Below are 26,178 nucleotides of genomic sequence, written 5' to 3' on the forward strand. Positions count from 1 at the left end.
ATGTGGAGTCATATTTAAGCCACAGTTGTCTCATTATAGTAATGGATTTTTTTTAAAGCTGTTTGAACTGTCAATCTTTGTCATTTAGGTGGTGAATCTCGCCAGGAACCTGATTTATTTTGGCTTCTACAACTTCAGTGACCTGCTAAGACTGACCAAGATCCTGCTGGCTATTCTAGACTGCGTCCATGTGAGCACCATTTTCCCTTTCAACAAACTGGAGAAGGAAGATGAGAGTAAAGGTAGGAGACCCTGAGTGAATGATCAGTGAATAAAGCAATATCGCCTAGACATGGAGTTGATTTGTGCATTCGTGTGTGTGTGTGTGTTTCCAGGCAGTAATGTGATGAGGTCCATTCATGGCGTAGGGGAGCTCATGTCCCAGGTAGTCTTACGAGGAGGTGGCTTCCTTCCCACCACGCCCATCAACGCCGCCACTGGAGAAAAAGTCAAGACTCAGATCGAACCAGAGAAACAGGACATCCTGGTCATGGACACCAAGCTCAAGATCATCGAGATCCTGCAATTCATCCTGAACGTCCGTTTGGACTTCAGAATCTCCTGCCTATTGTCCATCTTTAAGAGGGAGTTTGATGAAAGTAATTCCCAGAATGAATTAACTGTTACTGGGGCGACAGAAGGCCCAAACAATATGCCAGGTCAGATCAAAATGTCAAACAAAATTTTACAGAACACATCGTTTCAGAACACCTGCTGAGCTAATCAACGTGTCATGTATGTAATGGGGACATGTCTTAAAAAAATCACTTTGTATTTCCAGGGGCCCTGGATTTTGAGCACATAGAGGAGCAAGCTGAGGGGATATTTGGTGGAAGGTAATCCCAGTTTGAATACAAAAAGAAGCAATGCAAAGAGGATATATGTTGATTTGTGTGTACGTATGTGGTTCTAGTGAAGAAAACACCCCACTGGACCTGGATGATCAAGGTGGACGCACTTTCTTGAGGGTCCTTCTCCATTTAACTATGCATGACTATCCACCCCTGGTGTCCAGAGCCCTGCACCTGCTCTTCAGGCACTTCAGCCAAAGGCAGGAGGTCCTGCAGGCTTTTAAGCAGGTAACCCCCACCAGCTGATAACTGGCAATCAAAACTTACTAATGTATCATACTTCCTCTCAAATACAAGAACCATATTCAAGTGTTTCCAAGAAATCCAACTACTATTCACAGCAGCTGTGTCACATGTACTCACACACAGATGCACTCACAATACAATAATTGAGCATCAGTGTCATTCATTCCAGTGTGTCTGAATGGTACTCTGTGTGCTTCTCGGTGTTAACAGGTCCAGTTGCTGGTCACCAGCCAAGATGTGGAAAATTATAAGCAAATAAAGTCAGACTTGGACCAGCTGCGCTCCATCGTGGAGAAGTCTGAGCTGTGGGTTTACAAGAGGCAGGGGCCAGACGAGGGCATTGACGTAGGAGAGGGACTCTCCACTGAGCCTGAACATAAGAAGGTGTGTTATACATCAGAGGAAAAAGATCTGAGAAGACAGACTTGTGTTATCTATAGGCTCTGTTCACTTCACGTTGCTTCTGATGTTTTCTGTAGGGTGACTTAGGTGGTTCAGATAAACCAAAGAAATCAGAGAGCACCAGCAGTTATAACTACAGGGTGGTGAAGGAGGTAACTGTCCTTGCATGGTCACCAAGCTCCTAGCATCTATGTTACAAAAGTTGAAGTACATCCCTGTCTTTCATCTTGCTCTCTTTCCCATTTTATTCTTTTACTCTTTTAGATTCTGTTACGGCTCAGCAGGCTGTGTGTCCAAGAAGGTCTGTCGGGTAGGAAGAGCAAGAAACAACAGCAGAGGCTGCTGAGGAACATGGGAGCTCATGCTGTGGTTCTTGAGCTGCTACAGATCCCCTATGAGAAGGTATCTATTGGTTTCTATGAAAAGTGGTCATAGTCTGTAAATGCAGAAATGGACACACTTACACCTCAGCCATCTTTCCTGCAGGGTGAAGATCTGCGCATGCAGGACATCATGAAACTAGCCCATCACTTCCTACAGAACTTTTGTGCGGGAAACCAGCAGAACCAAGTTCTCCTCCACAAGCACATCAATCTTTTCCTCAACCCTGGGGTGAGCAGTTCTACCAGACTCCCCACTCACTGCAGATCATTATTTGTTATATATATTTGATTTTGACACTATGTTCCGGTGCTCCTCTCTTTTTTTCTTCTTTCGTTCAGATTTTGGAAGCAATCACCATGCAGCACATCTTTATGAACAACTTCCAGCTGTGCAGTGAGATCAATGAGCGTGTGGTTCAGCACTTTGTCCACTGCATCGAAACGCATGGCCGCAATGTCCAATATCTCAAGTTCCTGCAGACTATTGTCAAAGCAGAGAACAAGTTCATCAAGAAGTGTCAGGACATTGTCATGGCTGAGGTCATAACTCCTTCACCCTGCCATCTTCACATTCATCACATTCTCAGCCTAAACACATCATTTTGTGTTTAACTTCTTCCCTTTATTCTGCTGTAACTTTGTGCATTTGTTTCCTCTGTAACAGCTGGTGAACGCTGGAGAAGATGTTTTGGTCTTCTACAACGATCGGGCCTCCTTCCAGACACTGGTCCAGATGATGCGCTCGGAGCGGGACCGCATGGACGAGAACAGTCCTCTGATGTACCACATACACCTTGTCGAGCTCTTGGCCGTCTGCACTGAGGGAAAGAATGTCTACACGGAAATCAAATGCAACTCGCTGTTGCCTCTGGACGATATAGTGCGAGTGGTGACCCATGAGGACTGCATTCCTGAGGTAAGACGAGGCTCTAATTGTCCAAACAGAGACATTCTGAAGATTTGACAGCCATGAGGGAGCAGTAAGGTGGTGATGAGGCTCTGCAGATGCACGATACAAATGCTGTATATTTATTTTGGATGCGCAGTAGAGAAGGATGAGAGGAGCGTCGGGATTGCTGGATAATTGAGTGGAAGGGATTTCTGCACTTTGACAGGCCACTCAAATCACATAAAGCTGTATTTCAGCAGCACAATATTTTGACATTAACCTCAGTAATAATCCTCCAGGTGAAGATCGCTTATATCAACTTCCTGAATCACTGCTACGTTGACACTGAGGTGGAAATGAAGGAAATCTACACCTCCAACCACATGTGGAAACTCTTTGAGAACTTTCTGGTTGACATATGCAGAGTAAGAAACACCAGGCAGCACTATGGATACAAAGCCAGTCAATGAATGAGAATATTGTTTGAATCCCCTTTGCTGTTTTTTGTTGTTTGCAGGTGTGCAACAATACAAGCGATCGGAAGCACGCAGACACAATCCTGGAACGTTATGTGACAGAGACGGTCATGGGCATAGTAACCACTTTCTTCAGCTCACCTTTTTCTGACCAGAGCACCAGCCTGCAAGTAAGTAGAGGAAACACAAACGAACAGCTATGAAGCACTACATGAAATAACAACTCTGCTTTATTTGATAATTTTTTCAGTTTGAAAGGATAAAGGATCCTTGTAGTCCCGTCATGATCCCCTGACTGCCACCAATTATTGCATGACACTTTAGTTAATCCAACACGAAATGTAATTAACTGCACTTATAATACCCCCAACCCTTTGTTTGTGCGATGCTCCCTTAAAGGCATAAAAGGGAGAAGCGCCCCTTGCAATAACTCACTGTGCTGACATCCAAACTGCGCTCTTCGAGACATAACACCCATATTTTTTAGAGCAGAATGCCTTAAAGCTGCGCTAAACCAACACAAGAAGCTTAGCACATCTGCCCCAGTGTGTCTAAAACAAATCCTCAATCATCTTTCTCAGAGAACCACTTTCAAGCATCGTACCACAAACACTATGCTGCCATTTAATCTGCCAGCGTTAGGAGTTGGAGTTGGTGTGTGTCAATGCCTTTTCTAAGAAGAGGAAGTCAATATTGAGACTGATGATGGATTATTCGGACTCGTGGGTTTCATTCCCCTTACAACTAAATTCTGGTTAGCCTCTTGACTCCCATAGAACTTCCTTAAGTGCTGAAATAAGCACTTAGGATTTCTTAGAATTTGCCTTCCAGTTAACATCAGTGAGAGAAGTTGTTGTTCCCCTTTCCTCTCTTCCCTCTTGGATAATCACTCTGACTTTTTAAAGTGAAGAATAATTTGTCATGTTTGTAATCGTTCGTGTGCTGTTAAAAATCATGAATGATTTTCTTTGTTGATGTCTTTGGTTGCGCGGATTGTTTCAACTGAAATATAGTTACACTTTTCAGTCACACGCTTCTCAAAATCATTATCATTCTGTCAAACGTTTGACACAAAGAATGGTGGATGTCTGCAAAATGCACAGAAATATGCAGATGACTTATATTTAAATTTATGTTGTGTATGTTTTGTTTGTTCATTGCTTGCAGGCTTATGTGTTGCGCAAACTCTTAAAGGTATTTTTGTGGTGGCAAGAGAAAATTCTTTACATTATGAATGTCATGTAAATTCAAGTGAACTGATTTTCACGGGGCTCAGTCTCGGCAAATACTGGATCTCCTGATAAAGGATGAGCCACCACTGTCTCACCTCAACCGTCTCACTACAGGTGTCGTCTCAGCTGCAGCACTGTGTGTGTGTGTGGGGGTGTGTGTGAGTGTGTATAATAAGATGTAAATTAACAAACACATGAGATTATAGACATTAAACATACTTTGGTGCACACAGCCCAGATGACTGGCACAGTGGGGGATAGATGGGTATCATCTGGAACATGAACACATTTCTTCACCTCAAGAGCACAGACAATTATTCCCAAGATAACTATAACAATGCACAAACCTTCTGCCTCTTTTTGTTTTGTATTTCTCTCAGACCAGGCAGCCAGTCTTTGTGCAGCTCTTGCAGGCAGTGTTCAGGGTCTACCACTGTAACTGGCTGGTCCCGGTCCAGAAGGGTTCTGTTGAGAGCTGTATCAAGGTGTTGTCTGATGTTGGTAAGGTCTAGACGCTACACAACACTGCCATCAAATCCTTAATTGTTCTCATGAGCTCTTGATCTAATTCAGTCAGGCATGAAGGTTAACCAGTTCACAGTGCTGTTTCCAGTCATGACCCCTAAATTCCATTTACTAATTAGTCACACACATTTGTTCAAATATCCGTTCTGTCTTTGTGATCCTATTTGTTTGTCTGGCAGCCAAGAGCAGGGCAATAGCCATCCCTGTGGACTTGGACAACCAGGTGAACAACTTGTTTGTGAAATCCAATAACATTGTCCAGAAGACCGCCATGAGCTGGAGACTTTCTGCTCGCAATGCTGCCCGCAGAGACTCTGTGGTGACGGCATCGAGGGATTACAGGAACATCATCGAGAGGCTACAAGTATGTCTGCTTGTGTTTGTTTGTGTTTGTTTATGCCCGGTCATTCATGGCGGTATTGAGGGTTTTCCTGTGTCGTTTCTTGTAGGACATTGTGTCAGCTCTAGAAGACCGCCTGCGTCCGCTGGTCCAAGCGGAGTTGTCCGTGCTGGTGGATGTCCTGCATCGGCCAGAGTTGCTGTTTCCAGAGAACACGGACTCGCGCAAGAAGTGTGAGAGTGGAGGCTTCATATGCAAGTAAGCAAAGAATCTGTTGACTTCCGTCTGCATGGATCGGTCACACCTGAGACTCATGCACAGATGTGCTTGTGCAGGCTCATCAAACACACCAAGCAGCTGCTGGAAGAAAATGAGGAGAGATTGTGCATCAAAGTCCTGCAAACGCTACGTGAGATGATGACCAAAGACAGAGGCTACGGAGAGAAGGTAGACGACAAGCACATTCTTTTTGCCTGGTTTGACGATACACTTGATATTGTGCATTACAGTTTATAAATGTTTGTAATTATGTGTCGAAATGCAATACTCTTATGCTATATATTTTTTCGAAGGCATATAAACAGTGATGCATACATACAGGTTGTTTCCATGAAGGGATTTTATTCAGCCATTATTAGGTTTCATGTGCTCATTAGGTCACAATTCTTTCATTAAATTAGATTTGATCTTCATTATATCTCACTAATCTAGATGCACTCTCACACACACACACACACAAACACACTCACACACACTTGCACTTACTGATTGCCAATCATAGTGATTTAGAAGGGGCTTACCCCTGCTGACGCAATTCCATGTAGATTTACCGCTAAAGGTCAACGAGGCGGGATACCTCCTTTCAGTGTGAGACTTCATTCTAAATTGGATAATGTCCTTTCATCAATTTCCTCTGATTTGCCAACAGTTTGAGTATTTCTGCACTGTTAACTCACTTAACCAACTATATGGTTGACCTCTACTTTATCCTCCTTCCCCGTGCTGTAATCTAACCCCCTAAACCCTCTGTTCTCTTTCAGCTCAGGGCCTTTGATGATGAGATGGATATGCCTAAGGTTGTCTCCTTTTCTTCTGTTTTACGTCCTTCCTCCTCTGTGCTGCCATCTGTCTGTGTTAGCCGCTACTATTTGTTCTGTGACAGCGTCGTAGCCGTGCGCTTGCTATATTGAACTGGGGCTCTAGGTGCAGCTGGTAGTGATAGCGGTCGGCAGTTTCTCCCTCTCACACCTGCTGTACTGTCTATCATAAATTGTGTGGTGATCAACTGAAAGTGGTAAGCGGGAGAGAGATAAAGAGATGTGTACTGCGGCTGACCGTGTGTTGCTCAAGAGTTGTTATTCCAAGTTCCAAGGTGAGTCACTTGCTGGCTGGGCCAACTGCCAGTGCTGCGCTTGGGCCTGAACTCTTCCCACTCGACGGTTTTGTTTACATGTCCCCTTTTTTTTGGCAACAATAATCAAAATTTTAACTTATTTTCCCTTCTCTTCTCGGAGCACTTGGGCCTGGTTTGGAATCTGTTTACGTGTGGGCCTGTAAAGCCATTTCTCAGTGTTACAGCTTACAATCAAATATAAATAGTTCAGTCACATAAAAGTGATTTTGCTTCCAAGTGTATCCTCTCACACTTTCTATTCAATCAGGTGTTTTATTGTCTCTGTTTCATGGTGTACGCTCAGCCTTCTTGGGTGTTTCCCCTCTGCTTCCTTCATTTGCCAATAGGGGGCACTATGACTGTCTGTGTACTCCCTGTGTGTGTGTGTCTGTGTGTGTGTGTGTGTGTGTGTGTGTGTGTGTATGAATGAATGTGTGGCGCTGTGGCAGTCAGTGAGGCTGTCCTAGTTTCCCTTGCCTGCAAGCTGCACGATTCCTGGGCCCCTGCCAACTCCGGGCTGAGGTTACATAAGAACCAGGCTTTTTTTCCTGGAACTCGGCCTCACCGCTGATGTGTGACCTTCAGCAGTAATTGCCAATAAAAGTGTGGAGGAGCTGTTTACCCACACTGCTGGTTGCGTGTGCGCACAGGGTGGATAGGGCTGTTTGCTTGTGTGTGAAAGAGAGACAGTCGCTGCACACACCTGTTAAGTGTTGTATCTCTGTCTGCCTGCCCATAAAAAGCGTCTCTGATGTAAGAGCGGTGGCGGTGAGGAAATGGCCTTGCCTGTTCCTCCCGCGTGGTATAAATCTCAATTTTCTTTATTCTATCGACCCCGTTCAACCATTATGACGCAGTTGCTCAACAACGCCCTGTTCCGAATACCACCCCCCGTCCTCTTCACACACACACACACACACACACACACACACACACACACACACACTCTTCTGGTCCCCGCCCGGTGTATACAAGCACGCAACTACTCTGTGAAAACTTAATGAAGTTGGCCGTGAGTGTGCGCTCGTGTGTTGAAATGGAGAATACTCGCGCTGTGCTGTCCTCGCCGTCGTCTCCTCAGTTGCCCTTTGAGTAAAGAACATAATCTTATCTGGCAGGAGAGGAACAGGATGAATATATTAGCTTGTTTAATGAGACACCTGGGTTACTTGGGTCGCGCCCCGTTGTACCGTGAAGCACGTTTACAGCTCTCGGCGCTGCACGATGTGTGATGCATGATGTGTTCTTCAACCCCCTGATGCGTGCATACTACCCTGCAACCAAATGTCAGGCAGTGGATTATCAGCAACACTCATTGCTCTTTGGCTGTCGGAGTTACGTAAGTGGAGTTGAGGATACACAAGGGTGGGCTTTTACTCTCAACCCCCCTCACCTGGCCTCATATGTGTGTGTGTGTGTGTGTGTGGGGCCGAGTCAATACGGTTATGCAAGGCTGCAAGCTGACCACGTTGGAAGTAAATCATGTTGTATCCATTTCATCCCCAGTCCCCGCCTGCTAAGAACACACAAAGACACGCACATTCACAAACGCAGGAAAGGCTCCATGAACAGCGTGCAGAATGCTTCTTCACTCATTTCCTCTGTTGAGCTGAGAGGTGCGAGACTGATCAGGGGTTTGCCCCCAGGGAGATTCCATTTTGGTAGAAAGCACTTTAGCATGGGCGGATGTGGGAGCTGTGAGGGGTTACTCTGTGGTGGCTGTGGTCAGACTGGGGGCAATTAGTTGCACATATCGCCGATCAGCATCATTTGTGATCTCTCTGTCTGGTTTGATGTGGTGACACTGAGGGAATACACACACACAAACGCACAGACGTGTAGAAGGCGCTTCTGAGCACACAGAGCTCAACACACTCTGAACTGCTGCTGAACTCTGCCGCGTTGCATTAGTGTGAGGCACGTTTACACGTACAGCATAAGCACCTCGGTGTATTGTGTGCATACCAGTCCCTCTACAGTGTATACTACATCGTTTTAAACACACTGTACCATATTTGGTGAAGACTACAGCACGTCCCTGCTCATAGACACATGTTGTCTATATGGGACTTGAGGCATTGAGATTACACCACAATTTCTCTCTATATGTGTATTTGTTCCCCCACCTCTGTCTTTCTCTCCCTCTGTGTCTCTTGCAACATATGGACAGTGTATGCAGCTCTTTGTCAGCGGTTTAGTGGCTTGATTCCTTTTGGAATGGTTATATAACTCTAACCCGTATCAGCCCCTTCCTCTCCCCTCGCCTGCCCCTGTTAGTGTGTCTCTTTATGTAACGATTTATGTGGAGCATCGCCTTTCACGCTAGGCCCTCTTCTGTTGGTGGACACATACTGTACATACTGTACTGAACCTAAATTAATGGATCACTTGACAATGAAACTAGAATGCAAATATTCTAAAACAAATATTCAGCAGTTGCTTTTGAATTTGATTTGAATTTGTCTCTCTTGCAAAAGCTGCTTTTATAGTTCAAATAATCTATCCAGTGTGATTTCAGTTTTTCCAATCTTTCTTCACATTCCCTTCCCTTCTTTAATGTTAATTGTGGCTGCTTGAGTATTATTTTGATTCTGTTTGGCCAAACCTTGTTGAATCAGTCAGACCATTTAGCTGCTTTCAGAATCAACCCAGAGGCTGATTGTATTTTGATAACTGAGAAACAACAAAGATGAAGGAAAAATAGAAAACATTGCACAAGGTTGTGAAACAGAAATAAATACCGTAAAGAGTGATACAAAGAAGAAAAGAACAAAGGCTTCAATCACACCGGACTTGTCTTCTACCATTTTATTTCATTGTCAACAACGTACACATCTCCGCTCTCAGCGCTCTGAACCAGCCATAACCGTATTACATCTGTAATTTCTAACATAGAATCAAAAGCATGGCAGTTCACCCAAGGCACACCTTTGCATGGCCACTTACAGTAGTTCAAATAGTACATATGGTTCGTAACCTGATGCTTTCTTATTCCTGTATTGCATGAATACTAACTATGTGTTTGGATCTGTCGGGACGGCTGTGCTCACACTCCTCACTGCATCTAGCAGCTGGATCAGAACCAGCCTGAGAAGCTGTTGGAGGATGAGAAGAGGGTAGGTACTGAAGCTTCACTGAAATCACCAACACTACACAAATGTCAGCTCTCAGCCATACAGCAGGCTTGCATTCACAATCAGTCCTTTGTTCCAGTTTGTTCCACCTTTTTGTGTTTCCAATCACTCCTTCAGCACCGCTTCAGTCCTTAAGCACCTAACCTTGTCACTGTTGTTTATCTGGAGGGGGGGGGGGGTATATTCCCTGTCTTTCTGCCTCTCCTCTCTAGTGGTGTGTATGACATAATAGAGCCTCGGGTGTAGCAATAATACACACTGGCTTGCATATTGATATTCCACAATAACCGTATTGATTAGCATTAATGCATACAGTAATTATAATGTCTGTAAGAAGGAAGCAAGCAAGCAAACAGGCTCCATGGTGTGAACACACTGGTTTCATCATCATGTAGACAACGTATTTGCAAATTAGTTGAATTACACATTCCCTTTCTTTTTTCATGGATTTGTACTTTTACTGACATTGTGAGAGCAGAACTGAGAAGGCTTGAGGTCTTTACCCCAGTTGTATCCAAGGAGACAGCATGTAATCCTCTGACTATGATTGAGTATGATGCGCATTTATTTATTTTTTTAGAGCTAAATACGTGGAATTGATTAATATCCCTGTAAAACATAGGAATGGTGCTCGTCATGTCTTCTCGGTAAGCTAATCCGGAAATTTAGAGCAAAACCACGGCAGCAGCAGTTACATAATGCCCCTGTCCTCCATTAAAGACCACCTACAGCTGGGCATGATGTGCACATAATGACACACACCATTCTCTTTCATTTCCCTCACTTTATTCTATGGGAGGTCCATCAGGTAGCAATGGGCTGCGGTTGCCATAACGACAGCAAAGTCGTGCTGCCGAGTGCTCTACAGCGGATGAGTCACAGTGTCGGAGAGTTGGTCCAGGTCTATCTGAGCGGAACTGGGGACCTTAGATTGTCTCTACACAGGGTCAATGTTGCTGATGACAACATAACAGGTTTAGGTGGGTGGGAGGTACAAGGTTGAATTTGTTGGATTCATAGACGTTTGAACTTGCAAGAAGCCTTAAAATTTTATATATTTGCTGTTGCTCCATAACCGCACTTCATACTGTAGTCTGGTCTTAGCAGCAGGTAGGTATCATCTCTAAGGTGGCGGTGTCTTTATGTCTTAATATCACAGTGACATAACGTGCTTGACATCACATCATTACAAAACATCCAGTTATTTCCTCTCGTAGGGCGAGGCACTGAGACAGATTCTCGTGAACCGTTACTATGGAAACTTCCATCGGAGCGGTGGGCGGAGGGACAGCCTGACGGCATTCAGCAATGGCCCGCTTAGTCCGGTTGGACCCAGCAAAAACCAATCAGGTAAGGCGACGTGTCTGTTGGCACTCATGCCGGATGATCAACACTTAAGTTCATTATTCATCTCACCAGGAGGAATTTATGGCAATTATGTTTCCGTAATGAAGTCGACTACTTTCAAGCAGCAAATTCCAGCGATAATTTTTGCGTTTGATGAACTCAAATATTTTCTTCCCCTTCTCCTCGTAGGTTATATAAGGATGGGAGCTTATCTGTCTGGCCCTGAGCTGGTTATCGTGTCCAGGGTTATGCTGGGAACTGCCCTTTGCACACAAAAAAACACAACATTCTTATCACAGCTAGATAACGGGGCCATTTTGTTACTATCAGCAGTCAAAATACTGAAGCAATACATTTTTTGACTTGGTGTTTGCCCTTGTTTTTGAGTTACTTGCTTTGATAAGTTGCTTGCGAGAGTTAATCTATCAGCATGTAGATTTTGGGGTGATCTGTTGTGGTGCCAATGATAGGCTTAGCACCCAGACAGATGGTGAAAAACTGTGTCCTGGGTCCTGGTTCACCATCTACCCCATGTGCACCCAAATGCTGGCAAACTTCCAGACCACAGGAAGTTTACCCCTCCCCGTCTTATCCACATTTCACTGTTGCTAGGTGACAGGCCACTACTTCCTGTGGAAACAGCCTTGCACCTGTTGCTGAAACAAGAGCTGGCTGGAGAATTCCATATGTACCCTGAGGTTGGGGCCCTAGGCGGGGACGGGCTGTTGAGTACAACCCTGCAGGGAAAGACGAGTATAGTGAACTGTACTGTGCAGTTACCTTAATTACAGATAACACACAGCAGTCAATGTCTATAATATTGTTGAAGTGCTCAGTAACTTCTTTGTGCTAATCTAACCAATCTGTGACATACAATTCTGAATGACTGTCCTGCGTTGTTTCTTTATCAATCATATGAAATAAGACACTGAATCAAAGGCTTTTTCTCAGTTGATTTGTTACTATGTGTGGAATTTTGTAGAAATAATTCAAAATCTCATGCGCTGCAATCAAGTATATTAAAGAATAAACCTTGTGCACCTAAAATAAAGAATATATGATTATGAACATTTGTAATTGGTGAACTAGTTCCCGGTTAGCAGTCAGCATGTCAAGCCACATTTTTTCCCCATGAGGAAATACAGGAATTTTCCAATTAAAATATAAGTGATGATACCTGATATATGATCGGTATGAGTATAATTAATTCCATTCCTGCTTCTGAATTTCCTTGCTTCCTTCTTTCTGTCTGGTAGGACTTGGGGGGCCTGGAGGCCTGAGCCGTGGGGAGATGAGCCTGGCAGAGGTGCAGTGTCACCTTGACAAAGAGGGAGCCTCTGACCTCGTCATTGACCTCATCATGAACACCACAAGTGACCGTGTCTTCCAGGAAAGCATTCTCTTGGCTATCGCACTGCTTGAAGGGGGAAACACCACCATACAGGTCAGTTTCGCCCGATTTTCCATGATACTAAATATGGACCTTGGAGACTGAAGGAGCAATCGTCTCTTTGCTCCCCTTTCCTCTGTTGTGATCTTAATGTATCATCTTCTGTGACTCTGCTCTATCTGATGAGTTAAATGAACAGTGTGTCATGGATGGAAGTTTTCACTGCTACAGGCTCCACTGTATGTGGGTCAGTGTGCCACCATACTGTAGCTGCACATTTACATGAGCAAGGCAGCTCTCCTCCCCCACATACAATATCAAGCACCATCTGATTTGGTTCAAAGCCGGACCAACTGCTTTTGTCAGCAGTTTGTAGGACAGTATATTGTACAATTATTTTTGTTTTAACAATTTGGACCTCCCTGGATGTATATAAACACGCTAAATAGTCGCTGCCTGTTCTTCTGTATCGGTTTCCCTTGACCACGTCTGTCTGCTGCACTGTCTGTCAAATTCTGCTCATTCTGTCTGTCTGTGTGTTGTTGCGTAAGAACGAGTCTTGCATAATCAGATTAGAGTGAGGAAGCCGCTGTAGCGGAGATAATGCTTTGGCTTCCCACGGCTGCTGCAAAGCTGCATCACGTGATCAGCCGGGCTTACATAACGCCTGTGTGAATGAACAATGAGGAATGTCTCAGCCCTCCAAACATTCCAGCCTCTCTCCCGCTCCCTTTGCACTCTCTTGTTGGCCCAAACTGGGTCATGCTGGGCCTCCGGAACTGGGGCAGTGGGGAGAGTGGGTGGAGAGATGGGGGGGACCACAGAGGGGATTAACTTGAAAATGGAGCTCACGCCGTAGCATTCTTGAGTTTGGTCTGGAAGGAGGAATACCTAAAGAGTTAAACAAATCTAAACTGCAACTTGTGAGATAGTTTAAGTGATTCTGGTCTTTTTCCAAATACAACTGTAGTTTTACGTTCAAACTCTTCAAACGGTTAATGTGGAAAGAGGGAAAATAAAGGATAAAGGATGGAAATTCCTCTCCAGTTTCTTCTAGAGAGCACACAAAGGCATAACATGGACTGCCTGTGTCTTCATTTGAGTGACATTTTCAGAACATACTCTGCGATGGACATCATGTTCTCTTGTAACACAGTTAACCATTTACTCATGACCTACATACTGCACAGAAATAAGCCACATTGTAACACTCTGGGTTGTATGCACAGTCACTCCCTCATGCACATTTTTCTTCTGCAAAAACGTAGGCGTAGATGTCCCAGATCGAGCTGACCGTATTAAAGCCAATGCGTTTACGTGATTTCTCACATATCATATTCATTTTTGTCACATTTCTGCATTTCTGTCTGAGAGCTCTGTAGCTACAGCTGTAAATTATGTTGTGACATGTCAACTTGTGACATTTCACTCTGAAGCCATCTGCCTTGTAACCACACGTCTGCTTTCCTGCAAAAACACATGGAGCGCCGACCGTCACTGCATAGCTACAGCACGGGCCAGACTCGGCCCCATTCATTTAAAACTGAGCTTAAAAAAATGGCTGATATGAGGTAAGGATGAGGGACAAGAAAAAAGAGAAGAGAAGCTCGGGGGAGAGCGTCGCTGCAGTTACATTTGGTTTGCATGTGGTGCTGCCTGACATGAGACGGAGCGAGAGAGAGAGAAGCAGGGTGAGGGAGAAAGGGAGCGTGAGTATAAATAGCTGTTACATAACATCCCTTTGTTGATGCCAAGTGGCGGAACGGAAGGAGAGAAGGGAAAGCGCTGTGACCTTGTTTTTCAGTGCAGTCCGCCCCCTCCTCGCCCCGCTCCTCTCAGACTCATTGCACTCAGGGTTTGTCTCCATGGATACAGACAGGCTCTGTGTTTACCTAAAACTACAGGGGGGCCCCAGAGGTGGCCATCCCTCTCCTCTCTCTTTCCTTCATCCATCTTTGTTACTATCACACCGGTCTCCACTTGACGCCCCCCCTCCCCCCTCCTCTTACTTCATCCATGACGTCATCTCTCCATCTTGTCCTTCATCTTCAAGTGTAAGGAAAACACAGATGGCTTTTTGATATGGCAGGCACAGATTTTGTTATTTATCAAGGGGGGAAGGGACCCACATTGAAACACTTTGGAGGCACCCAATTCTGATGCGTGTAGATGGCCCAATACATCATTATATTATTCTCCAGAGAAATTCTGAAATGAAAGCTGGCTGTGGTGCTCATGTTCAGGTTTGGCTTTTGTTTCCATGAGTCACTCACTCCACTAAAATCTGCTTAGTTCTTCAAAACTGTGGAGTGTAAAATGAATTTGCTGCAGGTGTCTAACAACTTTTTCACTTTTAGTCTAAATCGTTCCAAGCTCTTACACGAGCAACGGTAATTCACTTAAACAATAATCAGCTGAGCCTAATACCTTCAGGTGAAATTCCTTGTTGACCCAAGTGAGAAGCTCCAAGCAGGGAACTCCGAGCGTCATTAATTAAATTACAGGCAGTGGAAAATGTGACAATGATTACATAAGAAACACGCTGGCAGTCACAGACTTTGGGAGAGAATACTGCATTACAGTGTGTGTGTGATATGTGGGTGTGTCCTTTCGAAATTGGTTTGTGCTTGAGCCTGAGACAGCTGACCCAGTTGTGTGTGTGTATGTGTGTAAGTCAGTGGGCATATGTGTGTATGTACGGGTACGTGTGTATGTGCGTTCCATCTTGTGTGTGCCTGCACTGTACTGTACAGTAAGTGTGTGTGTGCATGTGTTAGTTATGCAATGGGAAAGGGGGGGGGTGTGATGCTGGAGAGCATGCCTTGCCTCGTCTTCCTCGCCCCCTTTCTGCAAGCCCCTGGCCCCCACCCCACCCGCCTACATTTTAGCTCCGTCTGATGGAGAGCAGAGTTATGTGAGCAGCAACACACACACACACACACACACACACACACACACACACACACACACACACACACACACACACACACACACACACACACACACAAAAGCGTGCACACAACTCAGGCACGCATTGAGTTGAGAGCAGTGAGCGGGCTGCCAGTGTTGCTGTTAATCCCCTCTCTGCACCAGCCGCTCTGTCATCAAGTTGTTTATTGCATGATGGCCTTGCTCTGTCGCTGCCCCCCCCACCCCTCCCCTGCTATCTCCTTGTCCCTCACTGCTGGTGGGTGTGCGTACGTGCAGGAGGGCTGTCGCTCCGTGGTGGAGGAGCTAGGGTGGGGCTCAGGGCGCAGGAATCCGCTGTGGGGCACAAGCACAGTTATGTCATTGTTTGTTTTGGCCTTGGAGCAGATTTGGCTGCAGAATCTGTTCAGTTTTGCTCCGTGCCACCGTTGGAAAGGCTGCAAACAAATGATGCAGACACGTGGTTTGTCACTACTTAATCGTGACCTGGGTGAAAGACTTCAGCGGGGTTTTGAAGATTTTATCTGAATTCATATAAACAGCTCAGAATCACGTTGTCCACTTTGCGTAACATTTTTTCCTCGTGACCACTACTCATTTGTTCCCTCCAGTAGCCCAGTTTTGCATGTAACCTGGAAAGGCAGATGGTTATGTAACAAACTTTCAAAAATGTCCTAGATACTGCCTGATAACATTTCCTCCTTCCCTGTTGCACGCTCTCGTTTCTCTTCTCTCTCAATCATCTGCTTCTCTCCCACCTCCATCTTACTCCCCTCCCTACTGACTGTCTTTTACCCCCCGCCATTATCTGTGTAAGTAGGCCAGGCTTCTCCTTCTCACCTCTTGTTTCATTTTTCGCCCCTGCTGCTGCCGGTCAAAGCTTTTCCATAGGCAGATAACGGCTCTTACATAATCAAAACAACAGCCCTGCGAATTGGGACACAGTGAATGCGTGGGACACGATGTATGCATTGCACTGGCAGGCGAAATAAGTGCTCTAATTCTGCGTGACCTCATTCCTCAGGCATAACTGCTTGTTTTTATATGAAAATGGGGGGGCTCCACAGAAAATCTTGCTCCTGTAGTAGTAGTTTTGTCATTCTTTATTAGTAATCAGTTAAAACCATTTTGTTTTCAGTATGAGACAGGTTTTGGAGGTTGATAGTAAAGAAGTAAAACACCTGAGATGAAACCATGGAGACGAACCATACCCGCATTGCCCATAGTTTATACATTTTATGCACAGAATTAGTGACTTGAGGTTGAGGTCAGGTCTATGCTTATATTTTGTATCATCATAAGTTGCATAACACAAACTTGGTGGGGAAATAAAGTGTTTCTGTAATCATTCATACTTTTACCATTAAAGAGACTAATTTTCCACTATCCTTTGTTCTGTGCGTCCAGCATTCCTTCTTCTGCCGTCTGACAGAAGACAAGAAATCTGAGAAATTCTTCCGGGTCTTCTACGACCGCATGAAACTGGCCCAGCTGGAAATCAAAGCCACTGTGAGCGTTAACACCAGTGACCTTGGTAATAAGAAGAGAGACGATGAGTCGCAGGACAAAGACGTCCCTGTTCGGAAAAAAGGTTAGAAGCCACTTGCTGAATTGTGATGAGCTTTAGTTTGTAACCTACAGAATTTAAATTTGTGTGCGTGCGCGTGTCTTGTCTTGTGGTTATACAGCCAGAGACTCGGCTGTGGTCATGACGGATGATGTGAAAGACCAGCTAATAGAGGCCTCATCCGCTACCAAGAAAGCCTTTAACTCTTACCGGCGTGAAGCAGACCCCGAGGATCACTTCTCCTCCCCGGACGGCCAGCCCAGCACCGGCGACAAGAACCAGGATGAGGGAGAGATGAGTTTCGTCATTGTGATCATGCAGCCTATCCTTCGGTTCCTCCAGCTCCTCTGTGAGAATCACAACCGCGACCTACAGGTGGGTCAGAAACCGGATCCTCCTTTCACAGGCCTGACTTCTGAAGGGTACAGGAGGCCATAGCTGCAGTAGCACAACAAAACTCTCTTTGCAATAGGGAGGTTGTCCTCTTGGTGGTAAAGGGACTCACTGTGCCTCGCTTCTTCACTGCAGATGTTTAAGATGAATGCCTACAAATGTGTTGGTGTAATCCAATGTCCGAACTGAAAACTCCTTAAGAAGTGGGAAATAAAGGATGGATACAAATTACCACAACAATGTAGAATGAATTAGAGACGGAACTGAATGCGCTTCAATAAATATACAAATGAGTCTACATGTTTATATGAAGAAGAGAGGACGAAGAGTTGGCCTGGATTGTGTTTATTCTTTAGAACTGATTATATTTTGAGTCTCAAGGTTCAGCTTGTCCCTCATTATCTACTACTTCTTTCACCACTACTGATTTGTTATAGAACGTGCAATCACTTTTGTGCCTGGTAGCGCCTACGCCCCCACCAAGAACTGACGGTAATCAAAACATGTACTATCTACCTGCCTGTAACAGCTTTTCTGGACTGTGGCATGTAGGTACATTAGGACATTTGTTCTTCTAAGGCATGAGTTAAGTTAAGGAGTTCTGAGTTGTTCTTTTTAATGTTGTGTCCTTGCCTTTGATAATGAGTACTCGCAGTGATCAGACTGCTGTCGCCTCTTACTTAGCCACACCAACGATTTGTATTTCTCAGAACTTCCTTCGCTGCCAAAACAACAAGAATAACTACAACCTGGTGTGCGAGACTCTGCAATTCTTGGACTGTATCTGTGGCAGCACCACAGGAGGTCTGGGTCTATTGGGACTCTACATCAACGAGAAGAATGTGGCCCTCATCAACCAAACACTGGAGAGTCTCACAGAGTACTGCCAGGGGCCCTGCCATGAAAACCAGGTACACCTATCAACAATTCCCAACAGGGTCTGGGTCTCTGCATAGGTCCTGCTGGTCCTGCTCACAGCTTTACCGTTCACTGTTCCTTACAGAATTGCATTGCCACCCATGAGTCCAATGGTATCGATATCATTATCGCCCTGATCCTTAATGACATCAACCCACTTGGGAAAAAGAGGATGGACCTGGTTTTAGAGCTCAAGGTAAGGCTCTATGTGGAGTAGAGAAATGATGTGCTGGCTTTGGGTTTGTATATTGATCTGCAGTCATACCATAACCCACAAAAACTACAAACTTAAACGCGTAACGTAACTGTCATTCATCTGAATCTGCCAAAACAAATAGCTGCAGAGTACATTTGCCTGGAACACCAGGAATTCTTTGGCTGAAGAAACTTCCGGGACTTAAGTTATTTTCTTCAGGCTTTCTTTTCTACACCACCTGCCCATTTCCCTCTTTTCGTCGTCAGAACAATGCATCCAAACTGCTGCTTGCCATTATGGAGAGTCGTCATGACAGTGAGAATGCTGAGAGGATCCTGTATAATATGAGGCCTAAAGAGCTGGTGAGGATTTTATCATCTTATCATTTTCTAACAGCAGGTCACTTCATCCAACATATAACATCTTAGGGTTTCTGGACCATAACTGCTCAAGTTATTGATTAACGTATTATTGCCATATGCCTCCTACATCACAATTTCAATATAGAATCTCTGAGCTGATTGAAACTTGCGTGGATATGTGTGTGTCCGTCCAGGTGGAGGTGATAAAAAAGGCCTATCTGCAAGGAGAGGTAGAGTTTGAGGACACAAAGGAAGAGGATGATAAGGAGGAGGAGGAGGAACATGATGCTGCCTCGCCAAGAAATGTTGGCCACAACATCTACATTTTAGCTCACCAGGTCTAGTATTCATCAACGCAACACAATATGCTATCTTTCCCACCTGCAAAAAAAAAAGCAATTCATAAAGGAATGTGAAGAGGCAAATTATCCATATGCTGTTTTTTTTTTGTAATCATTACTTTGCTCTGTGTTCCTGATACAGTTGGCACGACATAATAAGGAGCTATCTATTATGTTAAGGCCGGGAGGGGCCAGTGGAGAAGGAGACGAGGCCTTGGAGTTCTACGCTAATCACACTGCTCAGATTGAGGTTGTTACACTGTAAACACATAGTCCTTGACGTAAATATTGAACACAGTACAAGCCCTTTTAAAATACTGCAGAATCACAAGCTACTATATGAAACTTCTTGTATATTTGCAGAGAAGTCATTTTTACCGCCCCTTTCCCAAAACATAAATCAGGTCAGACCACAGTGACCAAGGTGTTTGCTCAATCTCTGTTTAGATTGTGCGTCAGGACCGCACGATGGAGGAGATTGTGTTTCCTGTGCCCAACATCTGTGAGTTCCTGACGTCAGAGTCAAAGTTGCGGGTTTACTACACCACAGAGAGAGACGAGCAGGGCAGCAAGATCAACGACTTCTTCCTAAGCGCGGAGGACCTCTTCAGTGAGATGAACTGGCAAAAGAAACTCAGAGGTTTGCTCAAGAGGTCGAGTTCGCACTGCTGTTCAGATATGCATTAATCATATTTCTGTCAAAGAGCGTGACATCGGATGATAAAGGACTATTTACTGCATACATGGTTAAAACATATACCACCTTGTAATCCATTCTCTATACCCAGTCATCCCAAGTCATGTGGGGTTGGATCCTACCCAGCGGCCGTTGTATAAGAGGCACGGTCCATTGAAGTGTTAACATACAGAGACATACAAACTATTTCCCACTCATAGTTATACTTACAGAGCAAATTAAAGTTTCCTGTTCAGCAGCAACACTGCATATTTAAGAACTTAGGAAAATGCAAGGCAGTCATTGGAACCTTCTGGGCAAGAGTGTTATCTGCTAAACCACTGTGCCACTTCAAGACTACACTCGTCCATCCTTTAAGATGAACGGTGGAGGTCAGGGTGATGGGAATCATTCAAACCAGTGGATTATAGCACGTAGAAGCTAAGTACAAGTAACAAAATAACGTGTGTGTTTGTGTGTTTGTGTGTTTGTGTGTGTGTGTGTGTGTGTGTGTGTTTGTGTGTGTGTGTGTGTTTCCACTGTCTACAAGCAGACAGGGGCTTTCCACATCCTCTGAGCCGTGAAACATTTGTAACCTTCTGAATCACAACTGAGAGCATGTTTACATGCGCTTACACACACACACAAATTACATGCCCACACAAAGCCATATTTTGTTCAGAAGAGGGGAGGGACCGAGAAAAGTCCCTGCATCTGTTTCTCCTTTTCCACTACAGGCAGATAACACCAAAATTGTCTATTAAAAATGGCATCAGACTGTGTGTTTGTAAAGGTCAAAGTATCGTGTCCAACAGCCCTGACCTTTATGTAGACAACTCTAAGCTTTCATTTACGATGTCAGTTTATTAATAGATCAATAAGAGTTTTATTAAGCTCTCGCTGTCGTTTCTCTTTCAAATTGACACTCTGCCCTGACATGACTGTGTGTAAAAGTCGTCTCTGTGTCTCTCCTGTCCAGCCCAGCCAGTGTTGTACTGGTGCTCCAGGAATATTTCAGTGTGGAGTAATGTTTCCTTTAACCTGGCCGTACTCATGAACCTGCTGGTCTGCTTCTTCTACCCCCTGGAGGGAGTACATGCAGGTATGTCACATGTAGATACGCAACCAACAGTGGCTGCAGTCTTGTAAAACGTGAACTCTGACCCTGCTTAAATCCCGTAACCAATGTTGATCTGAAAGACGATGCCACATTACTGGAATATTTGACATATCTTTAAGTGTTAGTAAGAGGAAGAAGACATCAACTTTGTTCTTACAATAACTGTTCAATGCAAATCAAAGGGTTTCCGTTTCTATAATCGATTCTTTCATGTACTGTTTGTTGATGCAGGTTCACTCAGAGAGGCGTGTTTATATGTACAATAGTGTGCCTGCTTTCAAACCTTTCATGTGTGTCCTTAGAAACCAGGGTCAAACAAAGGTTCATAAGTGCAATGCTAAACAGGAAGGACAGGAGATCTCACATATTTCTTCTGCAGTTGGATCCTATCACAGTGTACAGCATGTACTGGCATGACATAACACGGAATGAATGGACAAGCGTGACATTGAAGCCAGGGGATCTCCCATTTTGAGACTCTGCCAAATGCCACAGCCAGCTGCAAAGCCTCAGGATAGTTTGGGGGACTAAAAAGAACCAAAAGAGACCCACCAGTGCCACACTAAGTCTCCTCTGCCAGGGAAGGAGGACACATTTACACCCACGTTGGTTGGTTTGTCTGTCAGCAGGATTACTCTTAAAGTTCTGAAACCACTTTCATGGACAGGGCATTTCAGGACAGGATCCAGGGAAGAACCCATACAATTCCGTGGGTGATCCGGAACTTTAACGTTAAATCTTTAACACTTTTCAATATATTTGGTGACTTCTCACAAACCAGTGAAGAGATCTCGACAATATAATTCATACATATGTCTTACATATATACCCTGAGGCAATCTTCCAGTCGGCCGCACTCTAGTTTATGATTTCCTTACATATTTGGATTGCTGTCAAATATGTGAAAAGCAACTATTTGAACATCAGCGTGTCACATGGTGCAGACACCCACAGAGAAAGAATGAAGACTCTCAATCTCTCCTCCAGGCAACACATCCTGACCCATTGATCTGCTTTCCACAGTGTGCCAATCTGCTGACTGCTAATCACCTGACTAGGATCAGGAGCACGACCTGAGAAAGCCTTTGTCCTCGTAGCAGACACGCCTAAAAGAACAAACACTAAATAACTTGTCTATAGATGGCCTTAAACCTCGAGTTCATATTTGAGAGGCTAAGGATAGCAGAGAGGAACTCTGTGTAATGCAACATCCCATAAATGAATCTTGGGCAGGACAACTCTAGTGAATCGTTACAGCTAATCAAATTGGTCGCACTCACACTTCAGACATAGATATAATTCAGCTGTCAAATTTGAATGGCTTGTTATGTACCTAACCTTTGATGGGGTCACATAATATAGACACCATATCTCTGTGTACACCATGTAGAAGTTCTGTTTGTTTGCTGGGTTTCTTCAGTTCTTTTCATTTCAGTTTCATAATCAATATCTAATAATGACCCAATACCTTTTCAGCCCTTACATGTATGTATAAATGCACATTGCAAACCGTCAAAATCCAAGTCTCCAAGTTTGAAGAAATGTACATGACTAGTTCTTCGTTTTTTTTACATTGCAACAAATAATCTCGTAAAATTGCAAATTCTGCCGTCCCCTAAATTTTCAGATTCACTAAAATGAGTTTAAATAAGTACTTAGACACTGGAGATGCTCTGGGATTGTTTACTTTTGACTTTATGATGAAGCTGATGTTTGTTTACTGTTTGTTATTGTGAAAACCCAGTGCCACAGCATGAGTAATGTCTGTGGGTATTTTCCTGTCTACGCTGGAACTTGGTCTGTGTGCAAGGCAGCATCACGTGAGACTGGAGCAGACCTTTGGCCTGCTTAAACAGGCACTTTTATGGCCTTGGGCCCCTGGCTTCTCTCTCGTACTCTCCCTGCCTGACACACACTGCACACACTGCTCGCTCCCCCTCTTGTCTCCTCCCACCTTTACTTTAGCTGCAGAATGAGGGTTATAGGAGTAGGAGATCTAGGTCAGTGTGTTCTGGATGCATGCATGACTGCCTGTCTTCTGGTGAATAGCCCGGGTCAACCCCACACACTGCCCCTCTCATCTGTGTACACACTCCCCCACTTGCAATCAAAGTGCATGGGACGCTCTGCGTTCGTCTGTGAACTTAAGCAGCCCATTAGATTTGACTCTTGTCCAAGCACAGGAACTGTGTGTAGCTCCCAGCACATTCCTCATGAATCTTTCAGAAGAAGTATTTTTAGTGGTGGCTGTTATGTAAGTGGCACCTGTCATGTGATCTTCTCCGGGACTGGGAGGGGGAGGTAAGGAGGCAAGGGGACATAGGTAGGATAGGATGGTCAGGATGAAAGTGGTGCTCCCTCAGTGGTGAGGCAGTGGCTCAGTGGGTAGTGCTTCCGCTTGGGAACCGGAGGGTCGCCGATTCGAGCCCCTGCCGAGGTGCCCCTGAGCAAGGCACCGAACCCTCAATTGCTCCCCCCTCTGCGAAGGGTGGTAATGTAATGTAAGTCGCTTTGGATAAAAGCGTCTGCCAAATGATTGTAATGTAATGTAATGTCATCCATACTTACCTCTCCTCCAGCTCTCCCTAAGTATTAATCCATTGGTTTCTTTCCTTTGTGACAAAATCTTTTTCATTCTTTTACATTTTCTGTCTTGTATGTTTGTGCTTTGTATCCACTGTTCAAACATCTACACTTGCAAAGAAGTTTAATTAAATTACTACACATTACTCCAACTCAATGGGGATGAGTAACAGGGGCAGCAGGTTGGGTGTGGTCGTGTACTTAGGTTAGTCAAACCTGATCGACGGCTGCAGCCTGAGTGACACTTTGTCACTTGAAACGCCTGACCAGGATGCTAGTCTCGGTATTACTCCGGGTTCAAGGCTAGCACACACAACACACATACACACCAAAAGTATGTCACACTGGCTCATATGTAACTGGCTCTTTTTGAGTTTAGAGTCTTACCAAGGAAGACCAAAGGCTTACTTCTGAAGCAGAACTCTTAAAAACCTGTTGATCTAGTTAACTCAACAGTTAAAATCTGTATTTTAATTTTGTGTGTCTGTGTTTCTGTCTGTCTGCCTGTCTGCATTTATCTTCTGCAGGTATGCTGGATCATCACCTGTCTGCATTGCTGTGGATGGCAGTGTTGGCAGGACTGGTCATTGTTATCATTATGCCTCAGCCTTTGGGTATCCGTGCCCTGGTCATTGTCACTATCCTTCGTCTCATCTTCTCAGTTGGCCTGGAGCCCACACTCTTCCTTCTGGGTGCCTTTAATGTGAGTTCTCTCTCTCTCCCTCTCCCTCTCCCTGCACGTGTTTGGTGCAAGTGTGTGTTTGTACCTTTACTTATTCAGAATCCTCCGCCATGACGGCTCCAATTCCCTTTTCAACATTCCCTCCCGCCCATGCCCACTTGGCAGGCCAGTGCCCAGTCTGCCTGTGGTGTCGCCCGGGGGCCCTTGAGCTCTCCCTGGCAGTGTCTGGCTGGGTTATGATGTGTGAAGTGCGTCACTGGGCTCTACAGAATGACACCCCCTCTGTGCACCCACCAGAGAATTTCTAGTGATAACTTTCCTCCAAATACCCCATCAAATGAAAGAGAAACTTAGAATTGGGAAGTAATTCTATAAGGGACTAAAAAGCAAATTTCCACTTTCACTTCCACTGCATCTAAAAAGCTATGCAAGTAAGGCTTGTTGGTTTGAGGTCCAAAAGTCTGTTTCCATTACAGTTTTACGACTTCTTCGTCAATTCACCACAAAATCCACATCTAGCTAGCGTACACACATAATAATTGACTTTAAAGTCTCATTGAAATGTATAAACAAGTTGTTGCCTTTTTAAAGGATTGCTTAACATACTTGTGTACATACAGTCATGTCGCCTTTCCATGTTAAAAAGGTCAAATCTCACTGATTTTTTTCACATAACTGCTATGGATAAATACTGAAATTTTTTCATAAATGATGGCCACACTTTGTAATTATAAATAAATTGATGACTCTGCCTTCCAGGTGTGCAATAAGATCATCTTTCTGATAAGTTTCGTGGGGAACCGAGGAACCTTCACACGCGGCTACAAATCCATGGTGATGGACTTCGAGTTCCTATATCACCTCATCTACCTCATCATCTGCTGCATGGGGGTGTTTGTCCATGTATTTTTCTACAGCCTGTTGGTGAGCGACACGTACAATACTTGCCCTATTTTATAACCATAACAACTTCACATGGTAACACCTATGCGAAAAGAGACACACAAACCACCTCAGAAGCTCCAGACAGGCCCGTGAAGTAGAGAAATATGAAGGCAGCTCTTTTGCCAGTGAGAATGGTTTGGAGTAAAACCACATGTAAAATATTTTTCTCCTGAATGTAAACCTTCCACCACGGTGCATTCGAGGACATGTCCTACTAGTGAGACAGAAATTGCCTTATTTGGTGCTATACTGGTGGTGTTGTTGTTGTTGTTTGGGTGTTAAGTGCCATGTAATGGTACCTGAGGTCTGGTTTATAAGGTGTCAGACTAAACATGCCAGTATCAGGAGATGTTTTCCATTCCCACAGGCACAAGCAGCACCTTTGCAGGTGCGACACAAAACATTTCCGCATTTCTGTACTGGCTAAATGTTCATGTTATTCACAACAGATAGAAAAAGCTGAAAATTTAGCACATGAGGAAACGTTCTATGAAGTGTTTCATCATACAGGGAAATGTACTCCAACACACCACTGGTGTAGTTTACATAATGTGCAGAGACAGTAAATTCTGTACACCTACAAGGAGTTTCCGTCTGCTCTCCTCAACCATGATAGTGACATAACGCTAGTTAGATAAGATTCACACTATGAAACATTCCATTTCTCACAGACCTCTACTTAGTGCACTCTTCTGTGCTCTCTCTCTCCTCAACAACATTTATGAATCTAGTTTATAATTAGTGATTAACGAGAGTCCATCCCTGCTTTTAAAAATAGCAATTAGAGTTTAGGATGAACAACTGGTAAGATGTGAACAGAGACGATGGCTCAAGAATCACAGGTGTGTGATTCAGCAGA

At 44.5% G+C, this 26,178-nt stretch overlaps 1 protein-coding gene across 3 annotated transcripts in view; it reads left to right on the forward strand.

The window, feature by feature from the left end:
- itpr1a (inositol 1,4,5-trisphosphate receptor, type 1a) overlaps positions 1-26,178 on the forward strand; it is a 51,108-nt gene that overhangs the window by 18,909 nt on the left and 6,021 nt on the right. Inside the window, exons 22-52 of one of the 3 annotated variants that reach the window (XM_076156789.1) lie at positions 89-242; positions 336-659; positions 782-836; positions 914-1,079; positions 1,308-1,481; positions 1,577-1,651; positions 1,764-1,901; positions 1,986-2,111; positions 2,222-2,422; positions 2,547-2,798; positions 3,071-3,196; positions 3,289-3,417; positions 4,860-4,980; positions 5,184-5,368; positions 5,454-5,602; positions 5,680-5,791; positions 6,385-6,420; positions 9,806-9,853; positions 11,089-11,221; positions 12,475-12,662; positions 16,944-17,127; positions 17,225-17,478; positions 18,207-18,407; positions 18,500-18,610; positions 18,877-18,972; positions 19,167-19,310; positions 19,456-19,563; positions 19,761-19,953; positions 20,969-21,091; positions 24,220-24,395; positions 25,134-25,298. In XM_076156789.1, the coding sequence (XP_076012904.1) occupies positions 89-242; positions 336-659; positions 782-836; positions 914-1,079; positions 1,308-1,481; positions 1,577-1,651; positions 1,764-1,901; positions 1,986-2,111; positions 2,222-2,422; positions 2,547-2,798; positions 3,071-3,196; positions 3,289-3,417; positions 4,860-4,980; positions 5,184-5,368; positions 5,454-5,602; positions 5,680-5,791; positions 6,385-6,420; positions 9,806-9,853; positions 11,089-11,221; positions 12,475-12,662; positions 16,944-17,127; positions 17,225-17,478; positions 18,207-18,407; positions 18,500-18,610; positions 18,877-18,972; positions 19,167-19,310; positions 19,456-19,563; positions 19,761-19,953; positions 20,969-21,091; positions 24,220-24,395; positions 25,134-25,298 (4,647 nt within the window). The remainder of the gene's footprint in view (positions 1-88; positions 243-335; positions 660-781; positions 837-913; positions 1,080-1,307; positions 1,482-1,576; positions 1,652-1,763; positions 1,902-1,985; positions 2,112-2,221; positions 2,423-2,546; positions 2,799-3,070; positions 3,197-3,288; positions 3,418-4,859; positions 4,981-5,183; positions 5,369-5,453; positions 5,603-5,679; positions 5,792-6,384; positions 6,421-9,805; positions 9,854-11,088; positions 11,222-12,474; positions 12,663-16,943; positions 17,128-17,224; positions 17,479-18,206; positions 18,408-18,499; positions 18,611-18,876; positions 18,973-19,166; positions 19,311-19,455; positions 19,564-19,760; positions 19,954-20,968; positions 21,092-24,219; positions 24,396-25,133; positions 25,299-26,178) is intronic. The other 2 variants (XM_076156791.1, XM_076156790.1) reach the window with 2 other exon arrangements.

This window comes from Genypterus blacodes, unplaced genomic scaffold (genome assembly GCF_046128005.1).
Source record: "Genypterus blacodes isolate CSIRO-AG114 ecotype Tasmania unplaced genomic scaffold, CSIRO-AGI_Gbla_v1 ptg000070l_1, whole genome shotgun sequence".
In the NCBI taxonomy this organism is placed as follows: Eukaryota; Metazoa; Chordata; class Actinopteri; order Ophidiiformes; family Ophidiidae; genus Genypterus; species Genypterus blacodes.